The sequence below is a fragment of the Ammospiza nelsoni genome, chromosome Z (genome assembly GCF_027579445.1).
Source record: "Ammospiza nelsoni isolate bAmmNel1 chromosome Z, bAmmNel1.pri, whole genome shotgun sequence".
NCBI lineage: Eukaryota > Metazoa > Chordata > Aves > Passeriformes > Passerellidae > Ammospiza > Ammospiza nelsoni.
The window spans coordinates 27591963-27606456 of NC_080669.1; the positions used below are offsets into that span (position 1 = coordinate 27591963).

Below are 14494 nucleotides of genomic sequence, written 5' to 3' on the forward strand. Positions count from 1 at the left end.
AATAGTGTGATAGGAAATAAAGGCCATATCTGGATAACAACTGCATGATATGCTTTATATCCATGACTTCTCAAGAGTCCTGGTAAATCATTGTGGTTTTGGGAGGCAAAGAGGAAATGCAGCTCAAGTGGTGATTGCTAGTTCCACCTTTTGGCTACTTGTACAGACAGTCCTGCCCAACTTTCCATGGCCAAAGAGTAAGAAATTTTGGTACCATTCCCCTGAAGTGGTCGGCTTTATCAGGGACACACAGCATAGGAAAAATGAGAAGATTCCTAAGATAGAGTAAGGTATCAGTGTGAGGGGCCGAAGTAGGCACAGGCAATGTTGGCTAGCTGTTGTCACAGAGAGGGTTTTCATGCTGATTTCTCACAGCTAAAGTTATGAAATTTTACGTGTAGTCACTGACAGTTTTTTCCTGCTCATGAGATATCCAAAGAAAGGGTGGAAGTATTTGTAAGGGAATGGGGAACCCACATGACCAAAACAGGTGTTAATATCCAAAGATAATAAAGTAAAAAGTGCAGAGGAGCATTGAAGTAATACTTCAATGTTGGTATTGGAGAGGTATCTCAGACTTTTGAACCGTTTATTTACAAAAGCTAATTAAGTTTTTAGATGCCCTACTCTAGAGACACTTTTTTTAAAAATTTTTTTTAATCTATTTCTGGTCCATCATGCAGTATATGGCATGATGTAAATAACCATCGGGTTAGTGAATCCTGGCACAGAGGCAATGCCATGCTGGAGGAAACACATGACATACTGGATATTTATTCTTAAGAGAGTGCTCTCTCTCTTAAGTCCCCTTTCAGTGCTCTGACAGTTATGATCTGCAGATTGGCTCTGTATTATTTACAGGGGTTTTGGGGATGAAGTGTTGAACCACTGAGCCTTTAGGCTAGGGCTTTTGTGCCAAAATATTTATGTTGATATAAGGGAGTGAAAGGCCCAAAGCTTCATTGAATTGAAAACTATATTGAAATACATGTTGAAAGAGAAATTTGGCACTGACTTTCACTAGAGAGAAGAGGAAAAGAGGTTATAGCCTTGATTACTCTTATTCCATGTTTTAATTCAAGCTTGGCAAGAACTCTTCTGCTATCCACTACAGGAAATGAAGAGCGGGAGAGAGAAGTGGGAGAAGAGCACAAACTGCCTAATTTTATGGAGTACAGCTGGATGCCAAAAATGCATGGGGACACGTAACTAGATCTATGTTGCTGTCTCATTCTAAAGGCTTTTTAAGAGATCCATCTGTCAAATTCCATTATTAGTTTATTATTTTCAAATTAATGTTGGGGTTTGTTTTTTTCTTTCTGTAATGAGCTGTATACAGGATCCCTCATTAAGACTTCCAAGGTAAGAGAGAATTGGAGGAAAAAGCTGCACCTTAGGAATGGGACAGTTTCAGGTTTACAGTATTTTGAGTTTTTTCCACTTTTATAAGAATATGTTTTGTAAAAATCCATTGGCAGCAGAGAGACATCTGCATATGAAATCCTAACATGTCTTTTGCAGAGATTACCATGAAGATGGCTTCTGTCAGCCATATAGGGGAATTGCGTGTGCACGGATCATTGGAAACAGAACCATTTATGTGGACTCCCTCCAGATGCAAGGGGAAATTGAAAACCGAATTACTGGTAAGCTTACACATCTCTTTAGCAGGGAGAAAGAAACATTCATAAAAGTATCCAGTTCAGGTAAAAACAGTGCTATCATCCTTTTCGTTTTGTCAGCCAATGATGAAGACATCTTTATATTAAGGTTTTGAGGGGGTGAGCCTGTTTCCCACTTGAGCAGCTAGTAAAATTTGGAGCAAGGAAGATGAGTATCTGTGGTAATATGTAAAGCTTATTCCATGTCCTTAAGTGAAATGTCAGAATACTGAATTTTTAACAGCTTCTAGTTTATACTGGAGCTTTTTGCATGATGGATTCAAAAAGAAGATTTTGATTTTTTAAATGGATTTGTGATAGAGTGAAAAAGCACTGATCTTTTATTTTCTTGCAAAAGCATATGGTGGCCTTTCCCTTGGGCTTCTTTCCTTTTTGCATAATTCTGTCAGAGTCTGGATTTCACGTTGATTTATATAAAACAAGAGTTCACCTTCCTGTGCTCTGCCTATGTTTAATCTTTCTCTGAACATACTTTTTGTACAGAGTTGGAGGCAAACATGCATCCAAAACCTTAATGATTTTTAATGGGCTGTACGTCAACATGGGTTTTCTTCACTGGATATCAGCTAGCTGATTTTAGCAGCTGTGACTCTGATGTACACAAAGTAGAGCAAGCAAAATGAGCCCATGGAACAGAGCAAACTGTTTGTCATAGTGTGTAGCAAATTAGGTCAGTCCAGCAGGAGCTGATTTGCATCCGGCCAGACACAGCTCACTAATGGACTCTCCAACTTCAACATAACTAGTTGCCAAAAAGAGTTTACCTTCACTTGTCAGCTCTAACTCCCTAAAGACATTGTTTATCCAGGAATCCAAGTCCTTTTTTTTTTTCCTGTTCTTGAAATGGTGACCAGGTTCCGGGACTGGCAAAATCCAGGTGCTGACCTTTACTTACACTATTACAACACATTCTACTCCCGCCCTTCTCCTGAACTGCATTGCAACTCCAGCCTCTTTAAACATTATGCTATTAATTAATACATATTGATACTTTTTTTTCTTTTTTCACCAGCTACATAATCTCTGTCCTGCTTGGATGTTTTTCAGCAATATGGAAGTGTTTAACTATCTGGAATTACTAAATCTGTAATTCTGTGAATTAGGTTCATAATGTTCTCTTCAAAAACCAAAACCAAATTTAACAACAAAAAACTGTGATATTACCCAGAAAATGGTTATTGATTGAGCTGTACTTGTTTCTGGGATATGGAACATGGGCACTGATGAACTGGCTGCTGGTTTCCTAATATTACCAATTATCTGTTAGATTTCCAAAGCTAGGGTGTTGGAACTCTCTGTTTTGCAGTTGAGGAGAATTCCTGATGGAATTCTTGATGTTCTCTTTCAGGAAGATGCTGAGAACACCATATAGAGCTGCCCAGTGCCTAGCTAGGCAGTTATGACAGTCTTTAATAATATAGCATTTTATTATTAATAATAAAATGTTGTAATATAGCATTTAATAATTAATAATGTAGCATTTATTATTATTATTATTACTACTACTACTACTACAATTACTATTACTATTACTATTATTACTATTGTTATTATTGCATTTAATAATAATATAGCATTTTCAAACTGTATGCTTTTGAAGGTTGTACTAGACATCTTATGCAAAAGTACCCTGAGGATTTCATAGCATTATTGGTTCTTGTAAGCCATATTATATGTCAAGCAGATATTGTGAGACTGGGTGTTCTATACCCATATGACAGGGTACTTTTGAAATTGCAGTAACTTGTCAGGTAAAGGAAATAGTTGAAAAAAGCTGAATAGTTGCTGCTGAGATTTTGCTGATAGTTTTGCTCATACCTTCTAACTGCCGTTTTTGATGGTGTGTTGCAATGTGCATGGGAAGTGGGGACACCTACTGTCCAACTCAAGGAGCATTTAGCCAGGTTACATCTGTGGGGAATTTTCATTCTGGAGTTTCATTTCCCTGCTGTACTCTTGTGAGAAATATATATTCTTTGTCTCCATGGCCCCTTGTGCTTTTTGGTCCTGGCCATGTGATTGGGTGAGAGTAGCAACCTTTGGTTAAAAAAATGATTACATTTCTGGAGAAAATCTTTAGATGTGGCTTGAAAGACTGGAAGGCCAACAATGAATAGCACACAGAACTTATGTCTGACCTGTGTATATGTGTTTGGCTGCTGAGGTCTCAGCTGTGCTGTTTAACATCTGTTTAATAAATAAAATGTAAACCCCTTAGATGCTACCACACGGTACTGCTGACTTTTGCACCTTCCATCAAAATAAAAATATAATTGTAAATTGTGCACTTTTCTCTCACGATGATCTAAATTCTGTAATGCAATGCCTTCACAAAACTTAGTGTGGAGTTTCAAACAACTGACAGTGACTACTTCAGTCCTTCAGTTTTATTTTTTCCATTTTAGTCTTTGCGACAAGCATATGTTACAACTGTCCTTTGAGGCCTGGTGGTCTGCGTGCATGCAGTGTTCCCAGTATGACTGATAAGTGGTTGTGTTCCTGCATTACTAGTTTTGAATTAAAATAAGCAAAGGTGTAAACAGTCTAAAAAGCTAGATTTGCAGCTGCTTGTTGCATGTTTGGTGTTCAGGAAGAGATTCTGTGGTACCATGTGTCCACAGGAAATAGATGATTGAAAGGAGAGAGCTGGACAAGAGAGAAAGACTTTATTTGTAGGTTGTAAATAGACTGCTGAATAGCACTTCCTCTCTTTTTACAGTGTGAGTTGGTGGAACATGCAGTCTAGCAACTCTCACTCATGAATGATGCTTTACTGGGGGAGTGAATGTTCCTACATTTAAAGGTTGATTCAGCACCAGATACATGATGCACACAGATATATGTCTTTCCTTTGCAATGTGCAAGAAAATTTTGAGCTAAATGTTAGCATGTAGGTGCTGAGAGCTGAAGGGAAGAATTACATTCCTAACTCATTATGATGTTCGTCTTAATGTGATCAGCATGCTGAGACTGATTACGTTAATTTTCCACAAAGCTGCCTGTTAGGCTTCTCATGTCAGTTTAAAGCCATGTCTTCCCAAATATCAATGATACACTTTTTGCCTGACAAGCTTTGAAAAACACTTACTTATTTATCAAAATGTCTACAGGAAGAAGAAGTTAGGAAGAATCCTTGTTGAGATTTTATGTAATTAGGAACTTTGGAAAGTTACATACCAGTATCCTGGCAGGTGTATCTTGCCTTTCTTTGCTTTTGATCCTTATAAGTTAAAATTAGCCAGTAGTCTGAGCAATGGTAATCATGTGGGTTAATTTCTGGAAGCTGAGGCCTACAAGCTCTGTGCAGATGTCAGAGGAACACTGGGATGTTGGGTTTTCTTCCTGCATTTGTCAACCCTCCTTTACAGCTGAAATCACCTCATTTACCAGTAGGCTTTCAGACCCTTAAGGAAAGATTAAGAATGTTCAAGGTAAATGACGTGAAAATGAAGTTTTTTCTCATGCTAGGAATCAATACTCATCTGTATTTTTGTTGTCCTGCAGCTGCGTTTACCATGATTGGCACTTCAACGCATTTGTCTGACCAGTGCTCGCAGTTCGCCATACCTTCCTTCTGCCACTTCGTGTTTCCCCTGTGTGATGAGCGTTCCCGCACCCCTAAGCCACGGGAGCTGTGCCGGGATGAATGTGAAGTTCTGGAGAATGATCTCTGCAGGCAGGAGTACAACATTGCCAGGTCAAACCCCCTCATTTTGATGCAGCTGCAGTTGCCTAAGTGTGAGGACCTCCCGCGACCAGACACCTTGGAAGCGGCCAACTGCATAAGAATTGGGATCCCTGTGGAGAGACTGAGCCGATGTAAGTCCATGTGTTTCATCACTGGGAAAAAGTACAGCTTGATGTTTCTTTTCATTGTGTCTGAGAGACAATATTTTATAAGCCATTCTTTTTGTAAAGAAAGTGCTGAAGTACTCATTTTTACCTTGTTAATACTGACCATAATCTTGCAGTGTTGTAAAGCAGCGTTAGGATGGCAAGGAAGCCTAAAGGATGCTGCTTGTACAGCAGAATGTGTTATATCAACCAGCCAGGGCTATAAAACTTCCTGTTCACCTGGCTGATTTGATGCAGATTTTCAGAGTGTTGCCTCCCACCTGGCTCAGTCCTTGCCTTTTTGGGTGAGCCTCCCCATAGATCTATTTAAGAGTTTTGTTTACCTATTGATTAACTTCATATAGTTTGTTGAAGCATCACTGGAAGATCTGTCAGGGAACTAACCACCTAGTGTTCATTCTTTCTGTATGGGAACTCACAGGAATATTAATCCTGTAACTTGAACATGGGGTGCAATTATCTTCCTTTACCCAAATGGGATGGGTGAAAACATTGATCTTGAATTTGTATTTACATCCAAAAGTAGAAGGGCTGTTCTGTTGTCACTAATTGTATGCAGTCTTCCTGACTGCTCCATTTCATAGCAATTAATCACAACCCCCTACATTGTTCAATAAGAAAACTCAGACCAAAGATGTTTAAAGTACAATGTACAATAAGATTATTCTGACTATCTGTGGATTCTGTCTGTATCCACAGTTAGGAGCAGGAGCCATGGCGTAATGGTGGACATAAAATACTAGTTCTGTGCTTTTATATAAATAATGTAGTGTAGTTGAGAAACAGAAGTAACTGAGAATACAATGACAGAGACAAATCAGACAGGGAAGAGATATCAAGCAAAAGGCATGAGAACAAAATCAGTAAAACATCTGGTGAAAGTTGTCCATGATTCTCAGAGCCAGTGGTGCTACCACTGATGGAACATCTGCACTTGAGTATTTGTGGGGTTTGAGAGAGATGGATTCCTGAGTGTTGGAGAGGGGAGAACAGAAAAATGGAGGAGATAATATTGCAAAATGTATGATTCAGCTCGGATGATGCATATAGAAGACAAGTATGAAAGTATGAAGAGAGGATAGCAGCAAAACAAAGAATAAAGGTGTGGTTCCAACAAATATGAAAGTGATGCTTCTAAAAAGAGGAAGATCCTGAATAATTTCTTTCTAAAGATGAAAATAAGGAAACAGAGGCATGAGGCTTTAACTGATTTCTATAGCAAGTGATCAGTGTGAAGAAAATGGGAAGATTATGAGAAGCAAAAGTTTTCATTTTTGATATCTGGAGACTTTTACTGAAGGGAAACTCATATCTCTGATTTACTTTAACTTATCATGTTCTGTATCTAAACGTCCATACATGCTTCTTAGTCTCCATTTGAATTCAGAATTGAGAGTACTCATGTGTGTACCATAGAGCTGAGACATTTCAGGACATAATCCAGAAATACCTGGGTGTAAAAGTACAGATACATACAGAACTGAAATTTCAAAGTGAACAGATTTAATGAAATCTCAAGGTACCTAAATTTAAATACTTGTTTGCATACATGTTCTGTAGACTTCACCTGTTTTTGTCATGGTGTCCCTTGATTGTTTTGATTTTTCTAACATTTTCCCAAACCCTGTATTTTAGATCATCAGTGCTACAATGGCTCTGGAGCTGACTACAGAGGGACTGTCAGTGTTACCAAGTCAGGCCACACTTGCCAACTCTGGGACTCACAGAGTCCCCACAACCATGATCTGACAAGCACACAGTTTCCCGAGCTAGGTGGAGGACATGCGTATTGTCGAAATCCTGGAGGTCAAATGGATGGTCCGTGGTGTTTTACAAAGAATAAAAACGTACGCATGGAACTGTGTGACATACCTTCTTGTAGTATGTATTCTCTTTCTTTTTTCTCCTACTACTGTTCTGAATCCTGTGTAATTTTGAATGTTCCTGGTTATTATAAGTACAATTCATTTAGGAGGGTTATACTTCTTTATGTTTAACCTGCAGCAACTTTGTTTTGTGTTGTAATTGTTTAATGTTTTCTGGAGAACGAGTTTGTAAGATATTCTGACCATTTTTTATTATATACTGGAGGCTTGTCTGAACTAAGCCTCAGTTTGATGCTGCAGTTTTTATTTTGACTTGTCAAATGACAGATTGCACATGCAAATCACCCGTATGTGCTTGGTTTGCTCACACTGCTCCGAGGGTACTTTCTCTTGCTCTGTATTGACATCTTGCAGGCAGCAAAGATTTTCAAATCCTATAGAGGGAGATATAGCACCATGCCTGGTTGGAAAGAAACCGTTTCAAGTGCAGAAACAACGCCATTTGAAGTGCATAAAGCAGATGATCTTATCAGAAAGTCCTACACTAGCTGCTAGTGGCTCTGTACAGCACAACTGTTAGCAAAAATAAAAAGTACTGCTCTCATAGATTGTTCTGCTCATTTTCCCAGTGTTGGTGTACACACATAGTGGACTTCACACATTGGTAATTGTGTTTGGATATGACAGTGTCTTCGGATATAACAGCTAATACTGTAAGTCATTAGGAAGAAAAGCATGCTTCCTGCAGCAAGATACAGATCTGTCATGGAAGCCATAAAAGTGGATTACATGGATCTCTATAACTGCTCAGAACTAATACAAAATTTTTTAGTTACTTCACTTTTTTTCAGTAATGTGATTTGACATTTATAATAAATTTCTACATTGCATGTACCATAGGGTAAAGATAACACTGGGATGTAGTTGTGGTGAAAGCAGTTGCCACAAATAGCAAAACCACAGGTTACAGAAAACATCCCAGGCAGTTCCAGTGAACATTTTTGACATCACTAGGCTTTCCTAAAGTCTCTAAGTATTAAGTGAAAAAATCTTTTAGGAAGGTTCCGGACCTAAATGTATTGGTGGCTGTTTCATGTCTTTCTCACTCTAACATAAAAGCTCTGCAATTCTATTAAGTACAGAACAAATCATATCTCTACCAATGAGAAGTGCAACTTATTTTATTCTGGGCAGAAGTAGCACCAATAGAGGTAAAGAATGGGCCAAGTGTTGATGAAATGACTGAATCTATGAGAATGGGTCAGACTGTGTTGTTTTCTGGGTCACATTGAACTCACTGGTTTATATATTGTGATAGAGATTGTTCACTTGTTGTTTATGCCCTGAGCAGGATAATGCAGTGATACCTGGTCTGTATTCTATGGTTTTCTCAACTGGAAACCTCAAAAATAAAGTAAAATTAATCACATACTGTTATGGCCCACACATTATGGGGCTCCTAGTTTATCTTCAAACTGCCAATTGCTATGTCCATTCAAGCTTTTTTGAAATATATAATGGAAAATTATGAAGAAAGGGGAGAAGGTAATGTGACTTCTGTTTTCAGGGCATAGTTTACTTTTGATTTAAAATATAGTATTAATAATAATTTTTGTTACTATCAAATAGCTTAAAAATACTTACTGTATACATTTCTGTGCTTGACAGGTCCACGTGACAACAGCAAAATGGGAATCCTCTACATCCTTGTTCCCAGCATAGCCATCCCTCTGGTGATAGCCTGCCTTTTCTTCCTGGTCTGCATGTGCAGAAACAAGCAGAAGGCATCTGCTGCTACACCACAGCGCCGCCAGCTGATGGCATCTCCCAGCCAAGACATGGAAATGCCACTCATTAATCAACATAAACAGGTATTTCTTACACAGTTTGCTCAGGCCCAGGTATTTTCAAAGTGTAGTGATTTTCAGCATCTCATGTTGTCTGTGTTCAAATTGAGCCATGTTGTTGGGGACCTAATTTTCATAGTGTTGAGGCCATCTACTTCAGGGAAAACCAGGTCTTGCACTTTGTAGGTGTCTCTAGAAATCCTGATCTTGGACAACAACTTTCAGTACACAGTATTTAATGGCACTTGTCCTTGCCCATCAATTGCCATTCTGCCTGTTGTCTAAGTGACTGGAAAAGTGGTCATTTCTGATCCAGTCTTCAGCCTGCAGCTCATTTTTGCTCCTGGTAATGACGTGGCCTGTTTGCCTGTTTAAAGCATGAGGCACCCTAGGGTTTCTTGTTCTAATCCTTCAGCCCAAGACTGGTGTTCTTATCCATAAGTGAGTTGAGAGCTGAGATGGCATGCAACATGTTTCCAAGGCTGTGAAATCACAAAGGATGGTGAAAGGAAAATGGCTTCGAAGTCATGACTACGTATGTCAGCTCCTGCATAGGATTTTCTAGGTCAGCTAATTGATCTCTGAACTAAAATCCTGTTCAGAGCTAATGTTGAATTTTTAATCACAGCATTTACAAGATGGAAACTCTAAAAAACAATGCTTACTTTGGAAGTTGGCAACATCTGTTCAGGAAACTGTAGAGTATTTGATGAATATTACCAATTGTAACTAATTGCGATGATTTTGTGAGTTAATTTGAACATTTGAAGGAAATTTTCCAGCCCAATCTATAGGCTGTTGGACACTAAAATCAGAAGTTGTCCCCAAATCACCTGCTAAAACATCTTCCCAGCCTGCCCTGCTCCCTCATGCTGTGGTGCCCTGTATGTGAAGCTGTGCCAACTGCACCTCATTTGGTCAGGGACTCCTCCATCCCATGCTGATCAGGACAGACACATTACATCACCATCACAAACTGCCTTGCTTTCCCTTCCAGCTGCAGAGGGAGGGCTCTGGGGATTTCCCACTCTTAGATTTGCAACCTTTTACTCCAAGTACCAAAAAGAAATTCTTTCTCCTTTCTTCTCCAATTCCACCCCCATCTTTATCGAAGCTTACTCAAGGTTCCTCAGCAGTGGTACTGTACACTGCTGCCCATGGGCCGGGGCCATTCCCATAGTGAAACAAAGAAAGAAAGGGCATTATCTGGTACTGCAGAACTGAAAGAGAGAGATTTTGTTCCTTCTTCTGCTGGAAAGGATGTTTCAGTTCACTCTGAGACTGCCACCTCCTCAGCCTCCTTGCTTTTCTGACAGACATCCCCTGGGCAGCTCAGGGCTGGTCTGCAGGCAAAGTACAGCTGCAGTTAATAGATGTCATTGCTTGCCAGATTTACTCTGAACCCAATATTCATTTAGCTTTAAGGAAGTGTGGCCACTCCTTTATAAAAAGAATTCTATCCATTATCCTTCAGTATAATGCAATTTATACTTCTGATAACAGTGTAACTCATTTCAAGGTTAATTGTGAAGTCAATATACTGATGTGAATACACAAAAAACCAGAAAACTTCTTTTGGTCCAGTTTTTGTTCCATTTGGAGATCTAAACTGGGGATCTTTAATAAGAGATCCTGATGTTCAGAAAAAGTTGTGGTATTTTTTACTGACTATCTTTTCTTCATTTCAGGCTAAGCTTAAAGAAATTAATCTGTCCACTGTGAGATTTATGGAGGAACTAGGAGAGGAGAGATTTGGAAAAGTCTACAAGGGGCATCTCTTTGGTACAGCACCAGGTGAACAGACACAAGCCGTTGCCATTAAGACACTTAAAGACAAAGCAGAACTGGCTCTTCGGGAAGAATTTAAACATGAGGCAATGATGAGATCACGATTACAGCACCCGAACATAGTTTGTTTGCTGGGAATAGTGACAAAGGAACAACCTGTAAGTATGATATTTAGTTATTGTTCCCACAGTGATCTCCATGAGTTCCTGGTGATGAGATCTCCCCACTCGGATGTTGGCAGCACTGATGATGACAAGACAGTAAAATCCACTCTGGAACCGGCAGACTTTTTTCACATTGTGACTCAGATAGCTGCAGGAATGGAATATCTGTCTAGCCACCATGTTGTCCACAAGGACTTGGCGACTAGAAATATACTGGTGTTCGATAAACTGAATGTGAAAATATCTGATTTGGGCCTTTTCAGGGAAGTTTATGCTGCTGATTACTACAAACTGATGGGAAATTCCCTTCTTCCTATCCGGTGGATGTCCCCTGAGGCTATTATGTATGGCAAGTTTTCTATTGATTCGGATATATGGTCATACGGAGTTGTGTTGTGGGAAGTTTTCAGCTATGGCCTGCAGCCTTACTGTGGTTATTCCAACCAGGACGTCATTGAGATGATCAGGAGCCGACAAGTTTTGCCATGTCCCGATGACTGCCCCACATGGATATACACTTTGATGTTGGAGTGTTGGAATGAATTTCCCAACAGAAGACCAAGATTTAAAGATATACATAACAGACTAAGAACATGGGGGAACCTTTCTAATTACAACAGCTCAGCGCAAACTTCTGGGGCAAGCAACACCACACAAACAAGTTCTCTCAGCACCAGCCCTGTTAGCAATGTCAGCAATGCTAGATACATTGGACCAAAGCAGAAAGCTCCAGCCTTCCCTCAACCTCAGTTCATACAAATGAAAGGCCAGATGAGACCAATGGTCCCACCTCCTCAGCTCTACATTCCAGTCAATGGTTACCAGCCAATGCCTGCCTATGGTGCTTACTTGCCAAATTTTTATCCTGTCCAAATTCCAATGCAAATGGCTCCTCAGCAGATACCTCCCCAGATCATTCCCAAGCCAGGCTCCCACCACAGCGGGAGCGGATCCACCAGCACAGGCTATGTAACAACAGCACCTTCCAATGCGTCGGTGGCCGACAGGGCTGCTCTGCTGTCGGAAGGCACAGATGACACACACAATGGAACAGAAGATATTGCCCAGAACCCTGTCCAGGAGGAGGAGGAGGAAGAGGGCTCGGTGCCTGAAACAGAATTGCTGGGTGATAATGACACACTTCAGATGGATGAAGCAGAAATTCAATCAGAAGCCTAAGGAATCTGGCCTACTGCTAAGGATTCCACATCGCTTCCATGCATGGAGACAGTATATCCTTAGGCTTAGTAGAGTGATTTTGGTCTGACTCAAAGAAACAAAACTAAAAAAAAAGCAACATCCATTTAAAAGTGCAGCAGTAATGACATACCAGGTCCAGTGACCATTGCCACCAGCAGATTTTTCAAATATGGTGGTATAGACTTGCTGGGTTTAATCTTTTTTACTGTCCTAGAGTTCTTGAGAGGAGCTGCTTTTTAAATATGTACTGTTGCTGTGCAACATGTTGCAGAGTAGCATTGCACATCATGTATATCATGATATATGAGTGTAATGTTAGTGAATTATGCTTAAGCCAATAACACAAAAAGGAATCCAGCTATGGTTGCAGAATTTCTCTAAGCATAAAGAAGTGCCCTGGATGTGATGGACATCTTAGTTTGTAGTATTTATCTTTTCAACATAATGAACACAAGATTGTTGTTTGCTTTTTGAGTCTGAAGATCTAAGTTGAGAATAATGATCTGTGTTTGTATTACAATAAGAAGGAAAGGAGGAAACTGAACATAAAATTGCCTGTGGTGAGTAAGACCACGGGTCCAGCCCAGTAGCATGTCTTGAAAGATCATTGATAATGCCTGCCAAGGGATAGACTGCAAGGGCAATTTCACTCGCAGAAATTTCCCAGGGTATTGCCCCAGCCTCCAGCAATTCGTGGCTAAGGGCCTTCCCAAGACAGAAGTGGAATTTTTTTTTTGTTAAATAGCCTTTGATGGAATTTTCTACCGTGAATTTATCCAAATGATTTTGAACTCACATAGAGCTAGAGTATCCACAACAGCTTGTGGAGTAACATGAGAAGAGAAAGGATGGTTTTCTTTCATCAGTTTGGGTGAATGACTGACAGAATCTTCCAAATGAGATCATCTGGCTGCATTTGTGGATGAAAGTATTCCTTCTCTGCTGTGTATTTTCAACAGCAAACAGCCTTAATACACTGTTAACCAAAAATGGGGATATTGTAGGGGATATTATAGGTGTGCACTAACTTAATAAATCCAACTTTAATTGGTTATCAAGTATAGAAAAGGGCTCCACATGTGTGTTCCTACATTGTAAAAGTGTTGGGTTTTGTGCGGGGTTACAGACTTACTTGATTTACCACAGTTACTGCTGGATTGCATGTGATACCATGTTTTTTCCCGACTTTTTAGTAAAAATGATCTTTGAACTTTAGAAGACCAAAATAAGCAGTAATATACAAGGTGCTGTTTTTGTGCTTCTATTTGCAGGATGAATTGTGTACAGACCTTTAAATGTAATTTATGTTCTACTACATTTTATATACATTTTTTTCATTGAAATATTTGGACTTTTTGAATGAATGACTGTATAACTTAACCATTCACGAATATTCACATGTGGTGCAGTTTTATGGTATTGCTGTTCCATTTTGTTAAACATGCAGACAGGTCCGTTCATTTCACGACCCCTTTCTGTAATACAAGCGGTACACATTCTCATTGTAGCATTGTAGCCAACACACACTATAGCTGTAAGTTCTACATCCGACATGGAGTATTCAATAAAGTGATGCAAAAGGTATGATGAAGTATGTTATCCTACGGGCACTGTTTTTGTTATGGTACTTTGTGGAAATAGAAATGGCCCCAATTGCTTAAGTTACAGGCTTCACACTTTAAACTGCAAGTTTTTGTTTTATGACATTGGGATTCACTTGTAAGTCATGTATCATTGTGATCTACACCCTGTGTTCAAGATATGGCAGCATTACTTATTTCCGGCATTTCACCTGGACTTGGAAATGCACTGGTAGGAATAAAATATGAAAGCTTTATTACTTGTGTTAATATAATGCAGCTTTGGGTGCTTTTACTAAATAAAGGACAAATAAAAAAGAAAAAAAGGTGACATTTATTTACATGACGTTCTTTGTTTTTTTCTAGATTTCCTTATCTCAGATAAATGAACTTGATTAATCAACTACACTGTCTTTCTTTGTTCCTTTGCTAACTTACTTCAGGGTAAATGGAGAGAAAAGGGTTCAGTTATACCACAGATTTGTCAGTGAGAGAAAAGATAAGTAAGCAAATGAGTAGCAGTCACTGGAAGCTTCTGTAGACCGCTGTCTG

At 39.4% G+C, this 14494-nt stretch overlaps 1 protein-coding gene across 1 annotated transcript in view; it reads left to right on the forward strand.

The window, feature by feature from the left end:
* ROR2 (receptor tyrosine kinase like orphan receptor 2) overlaps positions 1-14268 on the forward strand; it is a 143746-nt gene extending 129478 nt beyond the window's left edge. The window contains exons 6-10 of the mRNA XM_059493080.1: positions 1522-1646; positions 5187-5501; positions 7173-7418; positions 9032-9234; positions 10899-14268. Coding sequence (XP_059349063.1) covers positions 1522-1646; positions 5187-5501; positions 7173-7418; positions 9032-9234; positions 10899-12341 — 2332 coding nt within the window. The 3' untranslated portion in view covers positions 12342-14268. The remainder of the gene's footprint in view (positions 1-1521; positions 1647-5186; positions 5502-7172; positions 7419-9031; positions 9235-10898) is intronic.
* Positions 14269-14494: the final 226 nt, after the last annotated feature.